This window comes from Patiria miniata, unplaced genomic scaffold (assembly GCF_015706575.1).
Source record: "Patiria miniata isolate m_02_andy unplaced genomic scaffold, ASM1570657v1 HiC_scaffold_5, whole genome shotgun sequence".
Classification (NCBI taxonomy): domain Eukaryota; kingdom Metazoa; phylum Echinodermata; class Asteroidea; order Valvatida; family Asterinidae; genus Patiria; species Patiria miniata.
In genome coordinates, this window is record NW_024037072.1 from 27,019,310 (window position 1) to 27,042,338 (window position 23,029).

Here is a 23,029-nt window from a genome sequence, read left to right on the forward strand (position 1 = left end):
TGCGCGTGTTTCACATGAAAATGAAGCGTATACTTTCTTCTATCTAATGAATCTTGCTGTATATTTTGGGCTTCTTTTAAGAATCGAATGTTCACCTAAACCTATCGGCCCTCGCTTTTGTTGATTAACAATATGATTTTGTTTGACAGGCCGTAAGAACACTTTGTACTTGTCAAAAAGCAGTTATTTTTGGTATCAAAATAAAGCACACGATTTCAACTTTTCACATTGTCACCGTTTTCACGAAGAGCCACATATGTCGATTTTGAAGAAAAAGTGTTTTCGAGATAATCGCAAAAGAAGTTTCTCATATTTTAAAACTGCAAAAAATACCACTTTGCAACAACTTTGTGAAGCAAGGAACCCATCACACTATTCTGTGTGAGCTAAATTTTTACACGAACCCAGTAATAAGACTTAATTCAGCAGTTAATTAGTAAAAATTAATTAGTAAAGATATGTGGCTCTTCGTGAAAACGCAAATTCAGGTTTCTGACATATTGGCCCTTTCTGTTCAACGTGTATTTCCATAGGCGCGCGTGAGTACGCGCGCGCAGCTGAAAATATAACAAAGATATGTGGCTCTTCGTGAAAACGCAAATCTCATTTGATCTACTTGTACGTATTTCCGTGTAATGGGTTTTGTACGCATTCAAAGGGCCAAAATGTATGTGGCTCTTCGTGAAAACGCAAAATTCATTTATCGAGATTTTGGCCCCTTGCAACATTAATGTAACTTGGAAATTAATGATGTTTTGCTCACAGAAACATGTCAAAATGATTAAGTACATTGTTTTAAAGCAAAATATTGAAAAAAATCAAAATCGAAAAAATGGTAATTTTTGACATATGTGGCTCTTCGTGAAAACGGTGACGACATATTTAGCCATTTTGGCCAAACAGTGCATGTATCCAGGCACTTTTCGTGTTTTTCTGTAGTCTCGCATAAATGTAAAACCTCGCGTACGCTTTTGGGCCACGAAACTGAGATCAAACAGCAGTCTCGACTCCAGGGTCGCGTGCTCGTTCCTTACACTAACCCCTGGCTGTGATGATGACGTAAATGACGCTGATTGGCTATTCACAGATACTGTGCGCGGATTTCGAAGATTGCACGCCGGGCGCGCCCATAATGCGCTCGCGTGCTTTGCACGTAATATGCCTGTACGATATGGATAATGTAACCGCATTTTTCGTTAAAAAAAACCCTGTATCTGTGGTTGTAAAAGCACGAAAGGGGTGCGTACGGATAAACGGATCAACTGCAGCCTAATTATAATGTACCGTATTTTGGCACATTTAAATTACACAATTCCTGGGGTTAAGATCGCGCAAGGCATGATGGGAAACAACATGGCGCAGCAAGATCGTACCCTTGGGGCACGAAGTTGGTCAAACAGGGCTGTGTGCGTGACACCAGCCTCGACTCCAGGGGCGCGTGCGCGTTCCTTGTACACTAACCCCAGGTCGTGATGATGACGTAAATGACGCTGATTGGCTATTCACTAGCGTACTGCGCGCGCATTCCGAAAATTGCACGCCGGGCGCGCCCATAATGCGCTCGCGTGCTTTGCACGTAACGTCAGTACGATATGGATTATGGCAGCCTCGATTTTCGCAAAAAAAACCCCATATCTTCGGTTGTGAAGGGACGAAAGAGGTACGTACATTTAATACAAATCTTTGCTAAATAACGCAACGTCCAAACGTTATGTTTGAAAGGATTGATTCTTCAAAATCACAACTTTTAACATTTTAAAGATGGCGTCGGCACGTAAAACGGATAAACTGCAGCCTAATTATAATGTGTCATACTTTGACACATTTAAATTACACAATTCCAGTGGTTAAGATCGCGCAAGGCATGATGGGAAACAACATGGCGCAGCAAGATCGTACCCAAGGTGAACGAGGTTGGCGTGACACGGCCACTTACCGTCATGTGTTCTACAAACACGCACATGAATTCAAAATGTCTGCGCCCAGGACGGCTGCAAATGGCTTCAAAGCGTCTCCGCGCGCAAGAATGAGGAGTTGGCGCTCTAGTAATTTAATATAACTCTTTGATTTGCGAAGAGTTTCGGTTTTGGGCGTATCGGCTTCGATGACGCACAAACGCATATAGGCAAATAGCCGCACAAAAGCCGTTCACAATTTTGAGTTTTCCATGGGTTTGTGCACAAACATGGATATGCCCAGCAGGCATCACTTTGTACATGAGTCAGTGCTCTAGTAATTTAATAAAGCTCTATGGTTGGTTGTGGCGTCGGGGTCTTGCTGCGGCAGGTTATCGCGAATCAAACCATAACGTCTAGCTCCTAGACTACACGTAAGTCCACTCAGGTCAGTGATAATACCCCCTTGGGAAAGTCGTATGTGCACCTAGATGAGTAAATAACAGGTAAATATAAATATTCATATCATCCTGATTCTTAGCAAATCAGAGCGCTCCGTACAATTTTGGTAGCAAGATTTTGGAATCAATTTAATATAGCTCCATGGAATCGACTGATGTAGTGCCTTGATGCTGGGCCTTGGCCTTAAGGCTGCCTTAAGGCTGGACTTTAGGGCCTTGGCCTTGGCCTCGAGGCTTGAGGGCAAAAACCTTGGCCTTGGCCTTAAGGGATCAGTGCCTTACAAGTTTGAGTCAAGGCTCTTCAAGGCCCATAAATTTTTGCATTTTCCCTCAAGGCCAAGGCCAAGGCCAAGGCCCCGTTAAAATGACTACTAATATAGAACTAATTATAGTCACATGACACATCATCACGAATCGCTCATTATGAAGAACAACTTGTCTTAAATTGCAATCAAAATGCTCACGTACAATGTTTTATGACTGCATTGTATCTATTAAAGTATAAGTTCAGGTCTTCATGAATATGGTTTAACTAAAACGAAATAATGATTTACTTCTAAGAGAATGGTTCTGAAAAGAACCAGAGGTATAAACTCGACGTTCCGGTCAGTATGCTCTGACCGTCTTCAGGAGAGTGCCTAAACTCTAAGAAAGTGAATACTTAAGTAGCAAAAGATGAAATCAATGGAGTGTGAAGTTGCATCCTGTGAGGATATAATATAATAAAAAATAATCTCCTCTTCCTCTTCCACAAAGTAAGTTGATTGGGATGCGGCCGAACTCATCGCACCGATCCAGTTCTGGCATCCAAGACGCATACGGGAAGCCATCGAGATCCGCAAGCACAACACAGTTCCGCAAGACATCGCGTTTCACCTCAACGACATCTGGCTCCCACTTCTCCAGACTGATGGGTCTCCTATACCCTAGGTCCTCAGCTACTACCTTAGACTGATGGGTCTCCTATACCCTAGGTCCTCCCTCTACTGACACTGCAACCCTACTGTTCCACTTCAGTGGGCACTGAGCTTGCTCTAGGATCCTGTCCACGTGGCATCCTCACAGGATGCAACTTCACACTCCATTGATTTCATCTTTTGCTACTTAAGTATTCACTTTCTTAGAGTTTAGGCACTCTCCTGAAGACGGTCAGAGCATACTGACCGGAACGTCGAGTTTATACCTCTGGTTCTTTTCAGAACCATTCTCTTAGTTGAGAAATTATTCGCACATGGTGTTTCCGCAAACCTTTCATTATTTAGTTTCTTCACCATGCAAAGCCTCAAATCTTACTGATTTACTTCTATATTGACGCACAATTCTCCCGAGTGTAACAAAAGGGGATCCAAGAAACTGATTTGGGGAATTTTTATTTGCTGGGCCAACATGGTCTGAAATATTAGAATTACCTAAAACAGATACATGCAAATCTTTAGCACTTATCAGGGAGACATATACAACCAATCAGATTGATCATCAGTAAGAAAAAAAGTAGCTCACTCAAACTTTGTGTGGCTTTACTTCTAAAGTGTACAGAAAATTATTGCAGCAATATCATTGTAGTGGTAACAAAATGTGATGTTATAAAAGTGAAAGTGTGCCCAACACACAAATCTATAGGGTGTTTCCCTCCTCCATGGTAACACAATTAAAATTGTAACAGCAAAATTTCAAACAGATTTATCTGAAAAATGCAAAAATCTATGGGCCTTGAAGAGCCTTGACTCAAAATTGTAAGGCACTGATCCCTCAAGGCCAAGGCCAAGGTTTTTGCCCTCAAGCATCGAGGCCAAGGCCCTAAAGTCCAGCCTTAAGGCAGCCTTAAGGCCAATGCCCAGCATCAAGGCACTACATCACTGACCATTGGTCCGAAGTCCCATTGGTCCGAAGTCCCATTGCTCCGAAGTCCCATTGGTCCGAAGTCCCATTGGTCCGACGTCACATTGGTCCGAAGTTCCATTGGTCTGACAGCCCATTGGTATAAACGTCCCATTGGTATAAACGTCCCATTGGTCCGAAGTCACATTGGTCCAAAGTCCCATTGGTCCGAAGTCCCATTGGTCCGACGCCCCAAAGGATTAGGGCAAGGGTTAGGGTTAGGGTTAGGGTTAGTCAACCTGAACAAGAGGAACTACACAGTATTATGTTTCAGACCAATGGGACTTCGGACCGATGGGACTTCGGACCGATGGGACTTCGACCGATGGGACTTCGGACCAATAAGACTTCGGACCAATAAGACTTCGGACCAATGGGACTTCGGACTATCGAGACGTAACGCAAGCTATTATGGGGTCCGAGGATGCAGGAATCGTTCCCGCGTGTTATTATACCGCGTGCTGGTAACCTCGGGTTGTTACGCGGTAGAACAATTACCGACTTGATTCTAAGTCTAATACCTTTATTGTGATCCGCGGACAAAAATATAAAATGGTGTTCTTCATAACTGGAAAAGTACACGAGCGATTTGAATGATTCTTTTATTTAAGATCTCAAAGCTTAGAACGTCTTAACAAAAATATGGGATGTCATGTGGGATACCCTTTTTTGACTCGCCGTGTACAACAGCTTTGAAACAATTCCAAAGACCAATCCGAAAGACCAATCCGAAAGACCAATTTAATAAATTGACATGTTTATAAGCGACATGTTGAGCTTCCGCTAAAAGGGGTACCGGTGCTTTTGATTAACGGTTGAACAACATTAATAAAAGTGTAATTAGCCAACGGTACAATAGGTAATACATGCGTCTTTTGGGATATGGTTTTCCTTTGTATGACCGGACATCATGTATGTCTTGATTATATTTCAGAATACTCAGACAAAATAGATTGACGAACATAAAGAAGGACGACTTCAAGAACCTCACCGAACTTCTGTACTTGTAAGTATCAAATGAATTTCCCGATGCAAAACCTCATTTTCGGATTACACCAGATTGTTTTATCTCAAAATGGGACGCATTCGAGTCCATCACAAATCAGACCCAATCAGCTCAAAAACTGTTCGCTTCAGCTTTAACAAAGGGTTGTAACCAACCAGTGGCGTAGCCAGGATTTTTCTGTGGGGGGGGGGGGGGGGGGGGGGGGGGGGTGGGGGGGCTGGAGCATTTCATGGGGGGGGGGGCGTCATGTATATCAATGATAATTTCTTTAGAAAATCAAAATCTCAGTGGGGGGGGGGCGACTGGGAAGGGGGGGGGGGCAACACGGTTTCATGGGGGGGGGGGCTGTCCCCCCCACGCCCCCCCGTGGCTACGCCACTGTAACCAACACAGGTATGCCTACCAGTGTCATTGTTGAATGTTTATCCACTTTTATATTTGTCACTGACGTATGGTTTACATGTGGCTGGACTTTGTAAAAATGAAGACTTGTAGACTACATCCCTAAAATTAAATGTACCATACATCATTAATATGTTTGGGACCATAAAGCAGTTTTTAATGTTCAACTTTTGTTTTCACCATTGACCCATTCACCGTTATTTGAACTGCTGACACGTTCAGCTCTTTGGACAAAATAAGTTAAGCTTACAATTATTTCACAATTACTGCAGCCTCAGACTTGATTTCGAGTAGGCAATTAAGGGGCGGATCCCATTGATGTTCAAGGGAAATCTAGCTATGAGAGCAGTATAAAGGTGATACAATTTTTTTCTGAGGGACTCTCCGTTTTTTTCTGGCCCAAAGGGGTACCCGCTCGCGCAAATCCGATATTTTGTTGTGGGTTTGTTGGATCGGTACGACCAGAATTAGCCTACTCTATAACGAAACTTTCAGGAATACGTGAAATACATGCTAATTATTTTCATAAATTCAGTGTATTTTGACAGACAGTAATACATATTTTGATATGGTGTACCAAACTGCAAAAATGCTGGAACGAAAAAAAAATCTTTCGCAGTAACTTACTCAGTTTTGTTATTTTACAAGACAATTCATCCACACAGTAGATGGTCTGAAAAACGTTGATCACTCCAATCAAATGTTCATGATGACATCCAATAACTTTAAGGTGATTGCAAAAAATCCTGCAGGAATAACGGTAGAATAGCCTAACGCCTTGGATATTGCTATTCACAAAGCCTATACATGCCCTTGAAAATAACTTCTTCTGTATGTTTGATAGGCACTTGGATGACAATCAGATATCTTATATACAAGTTGGATCGTTCCTACCCCTTAACAGCCTTCAAACCTTGTAAGTAGCTGTTCTCATTAAATTCTGTATTTTATATCCATTCTTCCTTAATAAGTAAATCGTAGTTATACCCACTAGACCCATAACAAACACCCCCCCCAAAAAAAAAAAACACACACATGAAGTCCCACAAATAAATCCTACTTTATCATCATGGAAATTACTAATTAGTAAAGATCAGGGACAAAAAAAATAATGTACAAGAAACAAACGTTTTGCGTTAAAGAAATACTATGCGTGCTTTTTGGGTGTGGCACCCCGAAAAAGATATTTTCAAATGTAATTGGTAATTGTGTAGCATAACATTAAAAAGAGTTTCCAATAACACATCGATTGAAAAAAATCGGTCCACGATAAGTTATTAATTTATTAATATCTACTTTTGAATTAGGAGCGTCCTGCTACTTAATCAGTTCTTAAACCACGCAGAACCTATTGTACGCATGCGCTTTTGCAACTACTGTTTACGAATAAGGCTCCCCCCCCCCAAAGAAAAATAGTTGGTCTCTGGTCAGCGCGCACGTCGATTTTAATCATGCGCGTCAATCTTCTTCTTTTTTTTAAATGTTGGAGCGGTAGCTCCAACAGGCCCTCTATTGCCGCACCTCCTCAATATTTTTTTTACCAAAGAGCACCAAGGAATGGGAAATTGCACCAAGGCAAATGATCGAGGGTACCAAAGCAAATTATGGAGGCGCCAATGTACATGAGGACACCAAAAAAGCAAAATAGTACCCCACCTTGTCTGTACAATCCAAGCTTGAAAAAAAAGCTAAAAATAATTGGCCTATAAATCTCGACACCATATCCTGTATACATTTACTACTGCATATTCAAGTAGGCCTGCATACATCTACTTATAGCATTTCTCTCAAAACTTTGTGAACTCCATTAGCGCCATGTTGAAAACAATTTCTTTTTATTACTGATTTATAAAGTCTGTACATTCAAACTAGCAAATTAATTTGTTACAGGAAATAAAATCGTTCGGATAAAAAATCTAAATCTTGAAAATGCGCGTTTATTTTTGATTCATTCATTCACATAGACGTCTGCACAGCAATCGTCTGAAGAGTTTTGATTCAAACATGGCTGAGGGTTTAGGTGTTGAATCATCGTCGTAAGTACTCAGTGTTCTTGTTTACGAATTTAATATGAAAGAGGTTTAGCCTGACAGAAATTCGGCTCCCATGTCTCTTATCAGTATACAAAAAGTAATACGTAAAGTTAGGATCGGGAATGCCACCTGACAATCATGGGCGTCGCGAAGGGGGGGGGGGTGGTTAGGGGGGTCCTTGCCCCCCCCCCCCGGAAGAGCAAAAAAAGAGGGAAAAAGAGGCGCGAAATCATATTGTTGTTAATTTAATGGGTGAGGGGGCAAATGTCCCTGCCCACCCTCGAAAAAAGATCAATCAGGAAAATCATGGAAAACATAGGGATTTTGGGGAACATGTGCTTTGCCCTCCTCTACGCTCATGCTGACAATGTTCTATGGTAATTTCTGCACGACTCAAAAAGTACTTCTGGCAGGTTAAGTAAAAGGGTAGAAATTTTCCGAATTAAGATATGACTGATGACACATAGGCCTAAAGTAAAATGAAGTCACAGTTATAACGAGGAAGACAAAGTGTGGAAGTTGCAAGGACAAAATGATTCGGTGATGGTGATGTGAAAATAGAAAGTGTTTATTGAGTTTATTTTATTTCTTTCAATTGATTAATTAAGGTTGTATATCAGCTTGCAAGACAATGGATTGACCCGTTTAGGCCCTTATACGTTCAGTCGAGTGGACAGTCCTTTAAACATGTAAGTATACGTCTCTGTATATTTTGCTACGACTGGTTTTGCTGTCAGTAGAGGAAAACTGATCTAAGAAAATGTTTTCGAAACTGAGTCGGGCTTGGAAACTGAAACATAGCACTCAATGAGGTTTCCTTGAAAAAGGCTTCAAGCTATTATTTTTTTAGTTATCCCGCCGATTTAATCTATAATAGATCGTCATGAGGTATGTCTGCAGACACAGTGTTCATAAACACAATAATTAAACGTGGTCATTGGAGCCCATATCAAAAGGATAATAATTACGAAAAGCATGAGGAGAATTTCAAACTTCATTTTTAATAACGAAAAATCGACTTACTCTTGTAAACAGAAAAAAAACCTGTCGGAACCTTAAATCACTAAGACATTGGATAAAGCTTTTTCCTTAAAGAGTAAATCTTTGCTCCATCCAACTAAAACCATGCGGGGATACGGCTGTTAGTGAAATTCATTCAGTCCAGGAGTTCCGGTTTTAACTCCAGTTTCCTCAGGAAAGACTCTTTCAAACTGTTATGACTTTCAATCCCTAGTTCAATGTTGGAAATAACAATGTTATTGTGGTGTCTTAATATTAATTTATAATTAAAAATACGAAGTTTTCTATCTTAAAAAAACCTTTTGTTTGTGTTCAGAGAGTTATCCAACAACACATTGTCTACAATCCCTTCCAAACTCTTCTACGAATATGGCAAGAAAAAAGAGATATATGAAATGTAAGTTAAAATTTACCTTTATGTGCACATCAGCAAGACATAGACAATTTGTTAAAGGTACAGTCCATCATTTGTGATTTGTGCATTTTGTTAGTTTGTTAAAAGCAACAAACGTGCTCCAAATCGAAAGAAGAGTGCTACACAACTAACCTAATGCCGTTTCAGCTAAGTTTCAGCTGCATGTACATTTCGAGAAAAACAAAGATCTTGATTTCAAATCAAAAGTTGCTGCAGGTGCGGATCCAGAGGGGGGTTTGGGGGTCAACCCCCCCCCAAGCTCTGTCAAAACAAAAATTCCATTCAAATTCCTGAAAAAAGGCAACCCCCCCCCCCTGCTGTGACACTCCAAAAAAGTTGTATTGGTATAATGTTTGCCTGTTCAAAATACCATTCTGTTATCTAGTCTTAGTAATCATCGAATTTGAACAGCGCCCCCTATTCCCTATTGAAATATGGTACAAGCCCCCCCCCCCCCCCCCCCAGTTTTGGATTTTACGGAGGCCAAGTATATACAGAGAAAAAAACCTGTGTACATTTTCAGATTTTTTTGCTGATGAAACCCCCCCCCTGCGAAAATTCCTGGATCCGCCCCTGTGCTGAATCATGCTTTAAATGGGGCCTGAATTTAGCGTCCGAGACACGTTCTCAATGAGCCGATTGTAGCTACGCGATGTCGTGCACAAATCCTACGAATTGAGCCGGCCTCAGGTCAATCTGCCATTTGCTTGCGCCACGGCGAAACCGTCGGCATCAAGCAGAAAAATAATACTCGGGTCACAAAACTGAAAAATCGTGTCATTCTCTTGAAACAAGCGGCATTCCGACGCAAAATAGTCTCAACAATGCTCATGTCACCCAAGACGCGACGGTCTACCACGATTCCACAGCATAGACATTCATATGTGGCTTCTTTGACAATATGGGAATAATAATGCTTAGCCGGTTCGGCTCGAGCCATTATCAGCGTACATTCACCCGATACGGTTTGTAATACTTTTTGAGTCAAAAAGTCGACACAAGTCAAAAATTATGAATACAAAAATTATACATATCCAACGATTTTGTTGAACAGTTTTACTTCATTGTTTTTTTTAAACACCCCTCTCGCTGTGGTATGGAATATCCTCTCGAGAGGAGTAGTAAACAATCTCGAGACCGGTCTCGAGACCACTTTTTGCTGGTCTCGGTCTCCGTCTCGGGAGCTGTGGTCTCGGTCTTGGTCTCGGTCTCGGTCCCCTTTGGTCTCGTTATTTTGGCCAGTCTCGGGTCGAGACCGGCAATATGTAGCATTTACAGCTCGCCCGTTTACTATGTGTTCGCTTCGTTCAGTACCGTTGATAGTTTAAAACATTTGCTAGCCCGTATCATTGTTGTCAACCTAAGTTTGTTAACGTATCGTTATATATCGTGGTTGGTTCGGACTGCACGTTGGAAAGTCCCGGATCCCAAAAGTAGTCGTACTGCTGCAATTTAATAGTCTCTAGCTCCAAATTTTATCCCCTGGCTGTATAAGCCGGAGGGGGTATTGTGATTATGTGTGTGCACCGAGCATTACATTCACTGTGTGGACTTCCTATCGAACAAAAGATGTCCACATAAACTAGGTAGCAGCAACGTTGTGTGGACTTGCCCACGTCCACACAATGTTTCCCCCCTCTGGAAAACAGGTTTAGAGGCATTTTTGGGTTAGGTTTATCCGTGGCGAAATGAAGAGAAACACTAAAGGGAAACATTGGGGGAAAATGGGCTGAAAGAGTTTTCACAGTTTAAGTAAAATGATTTTTTTCACAGGTTTTTCTTAACTACACGAAAACATAAGAATGTCCACACTACGTATGTAACGTAAACACGCGTGTTCTACATTACCCCAGAGGACGACACACGAAGGGAGAACAAAAGATCCTTTCAGTCCTCGGGAATTGGGTCTTTTGTTCAAAACGGTCCTCTGTAGTAAGTTTGTGTGCTTATAGTCTATGGGAGAGTGTTATATCACAGGGACAAAGGGAAACACAAATCATTGTCCTCAAGAGTATACCGGAAGTTTTGGTTAGGTTAACTCTTGTCAGCACGATAACTTGAGAAAAACTTCACTAGGAACTTAAAATTTAGTTTGTTATTTGTTCTTGGTAGTCTTAAGATGCCTGTTGCTTCTGGGGGTCAAAGGCCTAGATCACTAGTGTTAAAACAATAGAAATCTTCCATTTTGTTTAGGGGACACTGACAAGTACCCATACTAACTAACTGTGTAAAAATTGCTAGCATGCGATGGGATCGCTTAAGTTTCACTAGCAGTATTATTTAAAATCAGGTTTACAAGTCTTGGTAGAAGTTCAGTCCTATTATTATTTTGTTATTTATTATTTGCGGTCTCGGTCTTGGACCATATCTGTCTAGGTCTCGGTCCGCCTTGAAGTGGCTGGTCTCCGTCTCAGTCTCGGTCTCGAAACTTCAGGTCTTGGTCTTGGTCTCGGTCTCGGACTGTCCGGTCTCGACTACAACACTGCAATGCACTGCGGTAAACATTGCGTGACGTAATTAGTACATAGGGTTATTATTTAGCCAATCACCACACTACCCTGGTGCTCCTCGCGTTCTGTGCAACATTACGCAGTACGCACCACGCGCGCGTCTATCACCATATAAGAGATTGTTTACCTACTCGCCAGAGGATATTCCATACAATGAGCTCCGTGCGCTTCCAAAAGAGGGCGCCCTTTTACCTAACAACGACGCTCCATGGACGGGCATTTCACTGGTTGACGTGCACCGTTCCTTGTGTGTGACGCACGTACACCAAGGGATTTGTTCTATTTACACGCAGTGGCCGCGCTTCGCGGTAAATGAATTGCAGTCAGGCAAGATGGCGTCAGTCGGTCACCCCCAACTGTACTTCCTTTGCTGGTGAGGGGGTGCTTGTAAACGGAGCGGATAGCTAGAGGGATTGTGCGTTTAGTGCCAAGACACTGACGTACAAAAGTAGGCCTAGATTTATTTATAACACCTCACCCACATATTCTGTGTCTTGATTGGCCGAGAGCGAGTCACATGATACTTTTTATTTTGCTATCTTTCTGTGCACGGCCAAAAGTACTTTCCCCTTAGCAACCAAAGAACTATACCATTAGCAACCAAAAACGATACGTCACAAGGGCAAAATAACACAAATTTATCTGTTCTATTTTTTTGATGTGAAGGGCTGAGGGAGGGGCGTGCATCCCCGGCCCCCCAGTATCCAACAGTACAAAAGTGCATCTGATATACTGCGTATGTCATACCATGAGGAGGGACAATGGAGAAAAACAATATTTTAGGTGTTGTCCCTTAAAAGCTGCCGTGAATTTAGATTAAAGGACAGCGCAACAACTGCGGGAATATTCTGTTTGTTGATGAAGAAAATAGCACTCAAACAAACTGGATGGAAAGGTTTTTTAAGCAACGCGCGCAAGCATTTTAAAGTGGAAAATAAATACGAGAAATAAAATGGACCAAACTTCGAAATGAACATGCAGCTTGATAACCCATTTTGAATTTTTTGGGGGAAATAACTACTACAGGTCAAAAATATTACTTTTACGGACATGAACATATATCTTTCCATACAAACCTACAGAAAAAAGGTGCGCGTAACGCAACTTTTGTCCCACGCGCTAAAAAAATGCGCCGCGCATGGCAGAACGCGTGTCTGTACGCACTGCCGATCAAGTATTTTTATTCTATATCTATGATGCATGCTAGTGTGCGCGTTGCGCGTTGTGCGTAGCGCGTTTTGTTCCAAAGACAGCGCGCCACAGAGTTGGGTTCAAACATTACGCAAAGGGGTAGTTTGGAAGAGAGAAATACATTTGTCACCAATTTGGTATTGAAATTGAAGTTTATTTGAACTGTAATTAGATTAAGAATATTAAAACCAAGCGGAATCTGTGGGTGAGGTGTTATAAAACAAATATTGAATGCTCTACCTCGTTCTGAAGTAAAACTAGCCTCCCTCAGTGATCCATGGAGCATTCTATTTTCCCTTGGCTTCGCCTCGGGAAAACAGAATGTACGTGGACACCTCGGGAGGCTAGTTTTACCACAACACTCGAAGCATTCAATATTTGTATAATATGTGTGCCAGAAAAATGGGTATAGGGCGGAGACATTTATATAACATCCTCGTTTTAAAAGGTCGGTTGGCCATGTCGACATGGCCATCTTCTCGACATGGCCATCTAGTACATCTTCTCGTTTCATAACCTAAAAACGTTATCATGTACTTTTCATACAAATAACAGAAACTTCAGCAACAACAACATTTCAGAGGTAGCACCCGATGCTTTCCTAGGTGTGAGCTCCATTGAATCAATGTAAGTAGACTTTCAGTGATACTCACAAACTGTTAGAGATGTAAAAGTGAGCTTCTATGAGCTCGATACAAATGAAATAACTATCTGTGTCCGTCTTGATCTACATATTTTTCTTTACGAATTTTACACAGAAGATTGTGATAAAGACCTCTCATCTAATTTAAGTCTTGGGTTAAGTCACAGAAGCTATTTCAATAGTACATGTAATATGTGAGTTATTTAATGGGATATTTAGTTCAATAGTATAGGCCTCCTAATGGAGTATACCTCCAATGGAAAGCAGGCTAAATATAAAAATAAATCTCAAATTTTTGACAATCAAAGCAGTTGTTCGAATTACTCAAGTCAACATTTATTAAAACGCTTCTTTTCTCTTGCAGACATTTGGGTATCAATAAGATATCGTCACTTCCCGAGGACTGGTTTGACAACATAACGATACTTCACACGTTGTAAGTGAGAACCACAGCTGATGGCAGACGTATATATGATAGCACAATTGGGACGGTGTCCAAATAGTTTGAATTCTGCTCGAAGTGTAGCGAACGTACAGCAGCATTTCGTAGTTAGATATCATGACAACTACTTTCACTTGTTGAATTGAGCTTTCAATAAAAGCTCTTAAAACCTGTGGTCTAAATATTAGACCACAGACCGTCAATGATTTACACAGATTGTTCAAATCTCACGATGATTAAAGCCCTATAGCCTGTTTAGGCATTCTCAGTGAGAATACAGATCGGTAGGACAAAGTGGTCCCCTCACTTTTTATTCGTCCCCTTCAAATAACACAAATATATGTAATTAATACAGATAGCGTGTCTGTTTGTTGTAATCTAAACCCATATGCTACTCTGTCTAACAAAACTGCTTTCATTTCTTTCAGAGACTTGTCTAAAAATAATCTTTCTTCGTTTCCGGCGGAACTTCTGAAGTCTCAACATAAACTTCGACATCTATATCTTCAACTCAACTACATAAAAGAACTTAGAAAAGGGATGTTTGACGGACTCCATTCTTTGCGAGAATTGTAAGATGTTGAGCCCCTGAAAGAACAACTGAACCCAACCCAATATCCAATCACCATATCAAAAAGCATTAAAGCAACAAACCTAACACCCTGGAAACATTAAACACCCAAACATAGACTTTCGAAAACCTGCAACCCCCTATCTCTGAACTTCCAAAACCCCAAACCCACAGGGCCCGCGCCTTCAACAAGAAACCAAAACAAAGCTAAACATCTACAGAGCCCCACATATATATCTCGAAGCCCATGCAGTAGAAAGCAGGAGGTCGTGGGTGCGAGTCCCACCCGAGTGATTTTTTTTCAACTTTCACTTGGGAGGTAACACACTGAGTATACAGTGTTTGTACGTCGGTGAAGGGCAAAAACCTAATATTGATTTATATCACCCTGACGCAAAAAAAAATGAATTCCATCTTATGAATGTAGCTAAAACCTGAACCTCAACTTTACCCCCAACCCTATTCCACTTAAATCCCAAACCAAGAACCTCCAAAGTCCAAACGCTATAGCCCGTTTTTACGACGCTTCAATAAGCACACAGTTTTCTGCTGATATTGGCTTGACTCATAGCCCTGATATTGGCGAAACTCTCATGAAGATCTTTTGTAATCTAAGTAAGCAAAATTTATATATATTTATGTGTGTTGTATGCGTACATTCCGTGGAAGAGCTTTTCAGTTTATATCACAAAACTACTGCCACCGTTAATTTGACCTTGTAAACCTGCAAACCCCTATTCTAAAATCCCCAAAATCATCACCCCAAGCTACAAATTGCTGTATTTAATTTCTGCTTTTTAGACAATTTATAATTGTTTCCACAATACTCCTAAGGAATGAATGCCTCAAGTTTAATCTGGAAATCTTTTTGTTGTTTGAATATACTAACAGAGTGATAGGCGTCAATATGATCCACACGATAGATAACTATGTGTTTTCAGAGACACAGTTGGTGAATCTGTGAGTAATTTATTGAATTTTACTACATTAACAATTTCTGTTTTCCAGCCTAACAATTTGTCGGACAATTATTTTTTTCGAGAACTTTCCTCGACAGGTTAAACGTACCCTTTTTTCCCCCGACCTTATTATACACTTTTGATTTTGTAATGCAATTAAATTAAAAAAAGGATTACCACCGCGTTGACATATTCCTTTCATACATTGTGTGCATTTGTACAGAACTCAGCCATCTGTGATTATTATGTGCAAACCAATATTTCTACATTGTCGAAAAATCGAATCTTTTTGAACTGCTTTTCAAATTTGAAAATATATAGAATACATTTTGGTCTTTCAAGTTACTAATTATGCAGAGCCTGAATGAGACATTTGACATTTTATGGCAGACATTTATTCCACAACAAGCTGACATCGCATGGACTTGGAGAACACCCATTTGCCACAAGAAACAAGTCACTACAGCTCGTGTAAGTCTTGAGAAGATTCAGACAGGTTAAGCTATCGTTGATTATCTTTGAAGTTTGCCAATCTGCAATATGCATGAAATACGGAGACTACCGGTACTAGTGTTTGTAATAAAATTGTCATTTCGGTTATTATTCATCCCCCCCCCCTTAATGACTCAATTAAATTCCTTCGGCATCTTTCTGCCGGTATCAATCAAACAAACAACCACACACACATTTTGTTGTCAAAACATTAAGACTGAGATGAAATGTTTTATTCTCTGAAAAGGGTGTGAAAAGATGCTTGCAACAATATGATCAACATTACTGTCAATAAACCCATGAAAATAGAAACGAATATATATATTTTCTGAATGTGATTTATTTTATGCTTAGAGGTTTGCTTTGATGATCCGAATTTCTACATTGTTTTTCAGATCTTTATACCGCAACTACTTCGACAAAATCTGCAATTCTGCCTGGCAAGATTTAGGACAGAATTGCAACGTGTAAGACAATTGAATCCAGGGACTTCAGTTATAAGCAAAATAATAAGCAAAAATAATAATAAGGGACACTGGCTTGAAAGGTTCCTGTAAACAATATTTACTGCATAATTTGCACTGTGGATAACTTCGGTAGCGTAACTACCATTACCGAATGGGATGAATGGCTAAAGAGAAAGGAATTCTGAATTGGTCACTGAGTGTCGGCTACATAGGCCTACTTAAAAATGCCTCAGGCTGAAACACAGACATATAAACGCATTTATATGTCTGTGGGCTGAAATGACATCGCAGCAACAGCGCCCTCATTTGTTTTCAGCAAAAGCATGAAAGTGTTTTCAAATATAGACGTTTCACTTTTCAATAAGATTATCGCAACAAATGACGCCAAATGGTTTCCATACATTTAAGTAGAAACGCAAAAACAATACGATTACTGTTTAATCATGAGTGTTTCGCTTTACCGTATCTCTCCATCTTCAGATCATTGGAAAACACACTCAAAGTGGTACCCTTCACAAGAGTGGACCTCAACATGTAGGTATTGTTTGTAAAGACCCGATTTTTACAGAGTAAGCTTAACAATGACCTTTATCAAGTCCAGTAAGTTAAGGGCCGAAGAGGAGAATCTCAAGGCCTGATTTCACCCCCTTATTCCGTTCGATTGTATTGACAACGTCGATCATTAGATCGTTGCAGTGTTGCAGTGTTGCAATGCAGTGTTTTTAAACTAACGGTAAATGAAACATAATCCATTGCCCCGTCAGGTACTATTATATAACCGACATACAGATCCTTGTCATTTGATTGGTAGAACTCACATCACGTGACATTCGTTATTGTTCCCATTCACGCCGCGGCTCAAAAAGTACTATCCGCCCATGGGGAATGGGAAATATACAAATATTGAGTGGATCAGCGTGGAATGGGAGGAATATTATCGCAAGGTAAAATCTGGACTTTTCCATTTCACGTGGCGAAGCCGAGTGAACTGGAAAAGTCCAGATTTTACCAAAACCTGGGTCGTAACACGGCCTGTCAAAGGCCGCCATGTTTGTTTGAACCGTTTGTCTCGCTATGATTTTCAAGATGGCGTACCCTGATAAAGGTATATTTTTCATAACACCTCACCTACGGATTCTGTGTCTTGATTGGCCGAGAGCGAGTCACATGGCACTTTTTATTTTTGCTATCTTTCTGTGCACGGTTAAAAGTACTATACCCGTAGCAACCAAAGTACTTTTGTTGATGTACCCTAACGTGGCGCGGCCCCCAACGTGGTGCACTTTGATTGTTTCGCCTGAAGCGCCTAGCTAGAGCAAAAGTTTTAACTGAAACTTCACAGAAAATGAAATTTCATCAAGTTCTTAACACTCCTGTTCATAAATCGCGAGTTTACTTACACGTAACAAAGTTAGAAGAAAAATTTATTGAGTGATTTTCCGATTTTATTTTCATGTGCAAAGTGAACCCTTTGAAAATGCCCCGAAACATTAGAAAATAATTCTCCGACAAACATCTGGCTGGGTATGTAAGTAGTGATAATAATTATTAATAATTAATAATAATTATTTATCAGAATTTATCAAGTGCGCCATGTTAGGGAACACTCCGCCAATTTGTGCCCAATTTCCGGACGCCACCGTCAGATTTAATTTTGGATTAAATTATGAAACCGAAATTGTTCACAGAGGTTAAATAGCAAGCATTAATAAGGTAAAAGTACTAGTATTTTACTGCATGAATTTGAGGTTTGTCAACAAAGAGGTACTATACTATAAGTACTATATCCGTAGACTTGGCCAAGTCTGGGTTGCGCTCGGTCTGTGCCTATAGTAAATCCACTCACAGCGCATATCGCATATGTCCTTACAGAACATAACGCGCGCCCTCATGCGTCGAATCCGGACCATCATGTTAAAAATGTACAAGTACATGTTATTTTCAAGTGATGCAGAATTGCTAACTTTTGCACCACATGCTCTGCAAGACATGCACACACATGTACGTGTAATGCGCGTGCTGTACAATGTACATACAATGTGTGCGCATTATACGGCACTGAAGTGGAACGCGCGCTGAAGTGTACCTTGTCGGGCATCTGGAAAGACGTAAACTAAGTGATTTTGCTACTTTTGTTTTAAGATACCGACTTAAAGCAATTCCGACTTAAGTCAAGTCTTCTATATGCATGACGTGGTATTTTTGTGCACCTTGAGCGTTGCGTGTAGCGCGTATTTTCCAAAGAGAGCGCGCCACAGAGCAGTTTTTCGTGAAGGGATGGTTTGGAAGAGAGAAATATATTTTCCACCAATGTTGTATTGAAAATGAAGTTTATTTTAACTGTGTTCAGATTTAAATAATTTAAAATACTAAAACCAAGCAGAATCTGTGGGTGAAATGTTATAAAACAAATATTGAATGCTTAATCTCGTGGTGAAGTTAAACTAGCCTCCCTCGGTGATCCATGGAGCATTTTATTTTGGATCATCTCGGAAGGCTAGTTTTAGTACACCACTCGAAGCAATTAATATTTTGTAAATTATTGTGGTTTTCCACCGTGGTCAAATAGATAAATGTTGCGTAAAAGGCTTGGTGGAATTGTTTGGCCAGGTTATTGATATATTTTATTGATCTTTTCAGTGATTTAGTTGGACGTTGGTATGCTACGTCAATAATAGTTGGGCAATCCACCAGTAAAGCAATGAATCAATGTGGATTCAGCTGCAAACATCTGGAGAAAGTGAAAAAAACATTTAATTGTACATCGTGCCCTCAAGGTACCTATGGAGGAGTGTTTGGTGGGTGTAAGCCCTGCCCTCCAGGTATGTCTTCGTATATTTTAGGATAGGCCTATGTTTCATATCTCTTTTACATTTGATATCAAATAGTTCTTCAACATGGAGATCATTCAGTTGACAATTGCTATTATTGCAATTGTCCAATGTCAAGAATTGCCCTGCAATGTACAACCACAGAAGGTTGATAACCGATGAAGCCAGCACCGTTTTTCAATATGACATGCACAAGCTGAAAAAATGAGATAGTAATACGGACAGACATTAAAAAAAATGACATAATACGGGAACGGTGATTATCCGAAGGTTCGTAGTCCGAAGGTTCGATAGTCCGGAGGTTCGATAGTCCGTAGGTTCGGATAGTCCGTAGGGCCCATTATTCCGAAAATAGCATAAAAGGTTAATTAATATGAAGGCTAGGCTCAATAGTCCGATTACACGATAGGATTCTACAGTCTGAATCGACAATAAGGTTCGATAGTCCAAATGGACGATAAGGTTCGATAGTCCAAATAGACGATAGGGTTCAGATTCGTCAGTCCGACAATTCGGACTATCGGACCTTGTGTAGTCGATTCGGACTTTCAAAACTAATTGTCATTAAACTATCGAACTATACTTTCGTAATAATGAACCTTTGGAATATTGAACCTTGTTTTCATTACGGACTGTTGAACCTTTGGACTAATGAACCTTTCTAAATTCGGACTACCGAACCTTCGGACCAATGAACCTTCGGATTATCGAATCTTCGGACTATCGCGTCAAAATGTTCGGATTAAAGAACCTTATTTCATTGTCGGACTATCGAACCCCCTCTTTTCGAAGAGTTGCGCATTTGGTCTGTCGAACCTTCGGACTATTGGGCGGACCCCGCCGGGAACAAAAGTCTCAAACATTTTTTTTAAACGAAGTGAAAATACTGTTGTATTTGAGACATTGTACTGATTTTCTTCCAGGCGGATTTTACCAGGACAGCACCGGATCAGTCGCCATTCGACGCACTGGTATGAATTGCAAGCAATGTAATAAGGGTACTTACGTCCCACAAAATAAACACCCTGGGAAAACTATCTATGATTGCGCAGTATGTCCAACAGGCACCAATAAGAGTTTTCATGCAGGATACCGAGCATGTCCCTGTGCGTCCAATCACTACCGTAAACACAGGTTCGATCAATGTTTTCCGTGTCCCCAAAAAGGAATCAACTGTACGGGAGAATATCAGCATCTTCTGCCAGGATTCTGGTGGACATGGGACTGGGGTCCAGCTGAAAACTATCAGTCCTACAAGAAATTTGTCAAAAATTTACTCACCTACAATGATAGCTATGACAGGCACACTGAAAGGTTTGATGGAATGTTACCAAATGTTCATAAATGTCCTACCTCCGAATCGTGTAAGAATCTTGCAGCTGGAATAAACGCAACGTGTGATGATGGTCATGCCGGTTTCCTGTGTACACAATGTCAAGCAGGCAGTTATGCTTGGCTGGATAAATGCTTTGAGTGTCCAGGGATTTGGGCGTTGATACTGGAAGTCTTGGCAGCTCTTGTCATCCTTGCAGTTTTGCTCATGATTGTCTTACTAGAACTCAGACGACACAAACGAAGCGGTCGATCACTCATTAGCGTTCTGTTCTCTCGGTTTAAAATTCTACTTGGTTTTTATCAAATCATGGGTGAGATATTCGAAGTGATGAATGAACTTTCCTGGCCGGAGACACTAGTAGAACTTGGTTCCTTCTTGCAGTTGTTGGAGGCCAATTTGATGCAGGTGATTGTCAGTCCTCGATGTTACTTTCCCGATTTCACCTATCCCAATGTTTACATCGCTTTCATTGCTGGTGCGTCGTTCTCGGTTACTGTGATATTGTTAGGATTGGGCATTTATGGTTTTAGGCTATTCCATCTGCGGGTGAAGAGTGCACCGGATGAGGTTCGCAAACATACGCTGGCTAAAACGAATGAGAGAATTCTCTTGGCTGTTGTCATTCTGTTGTTTGTTGCATACCCAAGCTTATCAGCTGTCATCATTAGCTTACTGCCTTCGGGATGTGTCACATTCTCATTGAATGAAAATGAAAATGTTACCGTTACTCGGCTCAGATCCGACTACTCCGTTGACTGTAACAGTAGTCAACATGTTGCATTTAACTACGCTGCCGAGGTTTCCGTGTCTTATGTTGTTGGTTTCCCGAGTGTATTACTTATCATGTTATGGTTACATCGTCGTAGACAAGCATCGAAGAAAAACCGTCATCAGCTTGAAACTGCTGATATCCAGGCACACAGTCACATTGACCAGCAGTCTTTACTTGATACTGACGACACGGGCTCGTCTTGCAGTTACCATACTGCCAGTCATGCAGATCAGACTCATCCTAGTGATTCACTACATACGGAAGATGAAGAAATTGCACATATCGGTGATTCTCTTGAACGACTTAGCTCCGAATTACCTCTTGAAGAATCAATCGAAGTAAGCTCAGAAAGTATTACCTGGGTGAGTTTCCTGGACGAGAACTACAAGGAGCAATATTGGTATTGGGAGATTGTGGAACTAGCTCGCAAAGTCCTCCAAGTCCTCTTCGTTCTGTTATTCGGTGCGGATGATCAATTCATTCTCTTTGCGACCATTATCGTATCTGTTGCCTTTCTAATCGCCCACGCTTACTTGAAGCCAATGAAAGATGCCGCAGAGCACCGTATTCAGATGTGGTCCTTGACTACCATCTTTTTGAATCTACTGGCGGCATCCTTGCTTGTATTACCCAGCGAAGAAGGCCATACCGATGACAGTGATGCAAGGAAGGAATTTCTGGCAGTATTTCTTGTCCTGCTTAACATCAGCATCTTTGTAATCGTGGCAGGTATGTATTTTGATTTTCTATCGCGCGACATAGTTGCGGTTTGCAAAAGTCTTTCGGTCTTTGTCATTTACAATAAGTTAACAACTTTCAAATGAAGCAGTTTTCCTAAACACAATTTTTGGCTAAATTGGTAGGTACTTTCTACAGTTACTTATAACATTTTTGATTTACTCTTCTTTTTTCTTCTTCACTAAGCTTGCAGCCGTATTATAGTGGCCCACACAAATATTTTGTCTTAAAAATCCGACTGTTTGATCAATTTGATCTTCCCCCTCGTGAGCATATCTGTTTATTATTTGGTTTGTGTTCACATATTTATTTTTTTAGTGAGTTCCATCCACGTGTGTCTGAAGGTTCTATCCCAAACGGCGTGTTGTAGCTACACTGCAGCATGTTTCCGTCACATATGTCGTTGTCTTGCACCAAGCCATCATCGCACACAGGAGGAACATCGCGACGATACTGAGCCAACGACAACTCTGATAAGTGGAGTACCTATTGAAGAAACAATAACGAGTGCCGTACTGTCTAGGAATTGCATTGTATTTTCCCCTCCAACATCGAAAAAATGATGAATTGAGAATAACTAAGCTGTGAAGTATGGTCAGAGTGTTTGATGGCCGTCCTTATTAGTGGATAAAAATGATGATGATGATGATGATGATGATGATGGGGATGATGATGATGACGATGATGATCCTGTCTGCAAACATGGGGACTTTTTGTAGTTTGAGAAAAGTTCGTTTTGACTTGGACGGATAATGATTGTAGCATTGACAAAGGTGGAAACCTTGCATCAGAAGAAATAGGTAAATGACTTACGAAATAACCCTTTATTACTTTATATTAGAAATAGTTAAATGCATGTATTGGTTTAGAAAATATCTGTTTTCAATTTTTTGTATAGTACAAACTTCGTGGCTTCCCTGAATGTTTTTATCATAATCTAGTTTTAATACTTTAACAGCTACAATGT

The 23,029-nt window shown here is 40.6% G+C and overlaps 1 protein-coding gene across 1 annotated transcript; it reads left to right on the top strand.

The window, feature by feature from the left end:
- The first annotated feature begins 8,558 nt into the window (after window positions 1-8,558).
- On the top strand, window positions 8,559-21,451 carry LOC119741330. Its single transcript, XM_038217081.1, has 12 exons — window positions 8,559-8,563; window positions 9,012-9,092; window positions 13,367-13,438; window positions 13,819-13,890; window positions 14,325-14,468; window positions 15,359-15,427; window positions 15,817-15,897; window positions 16,314-16,385; window positions 16,866-16,919; window positions 19,026-19,207; window positions 20,140-21,383; window positions 21,419-21,451. The coding sequence occupies exons 1-12, from the start codon at window positions 8,559-8,561 to the stop codon at window positions 21,449-21,451; spliced, it is 2,109 nt and encodes a 702-aa protein (XP_038073009.1).
- Window positions 21,452-23,029: the final 1,578 nt, after the last annotated feature.

Excerpts from the sequence above, each read along its gene's own strand:
- LOC119741330 (XM_038217081.1), top strand. Across the intron at positions 15,898-16,313 it reads AACAAGTCACTACAGCTCGT|ATCTTTATACCGCAACTACT; the intron begins GTAAGTCTTGAG and ends ATTGTTTTTCAG. Across the intron at positions 21,384-21,418 it reads ATGTTGTTGGTTTCCCGAGT|ACAAGCATCGAAGAAAAACC; the intron begins GTATTACTTATC and ends ACATCGTCGTAG.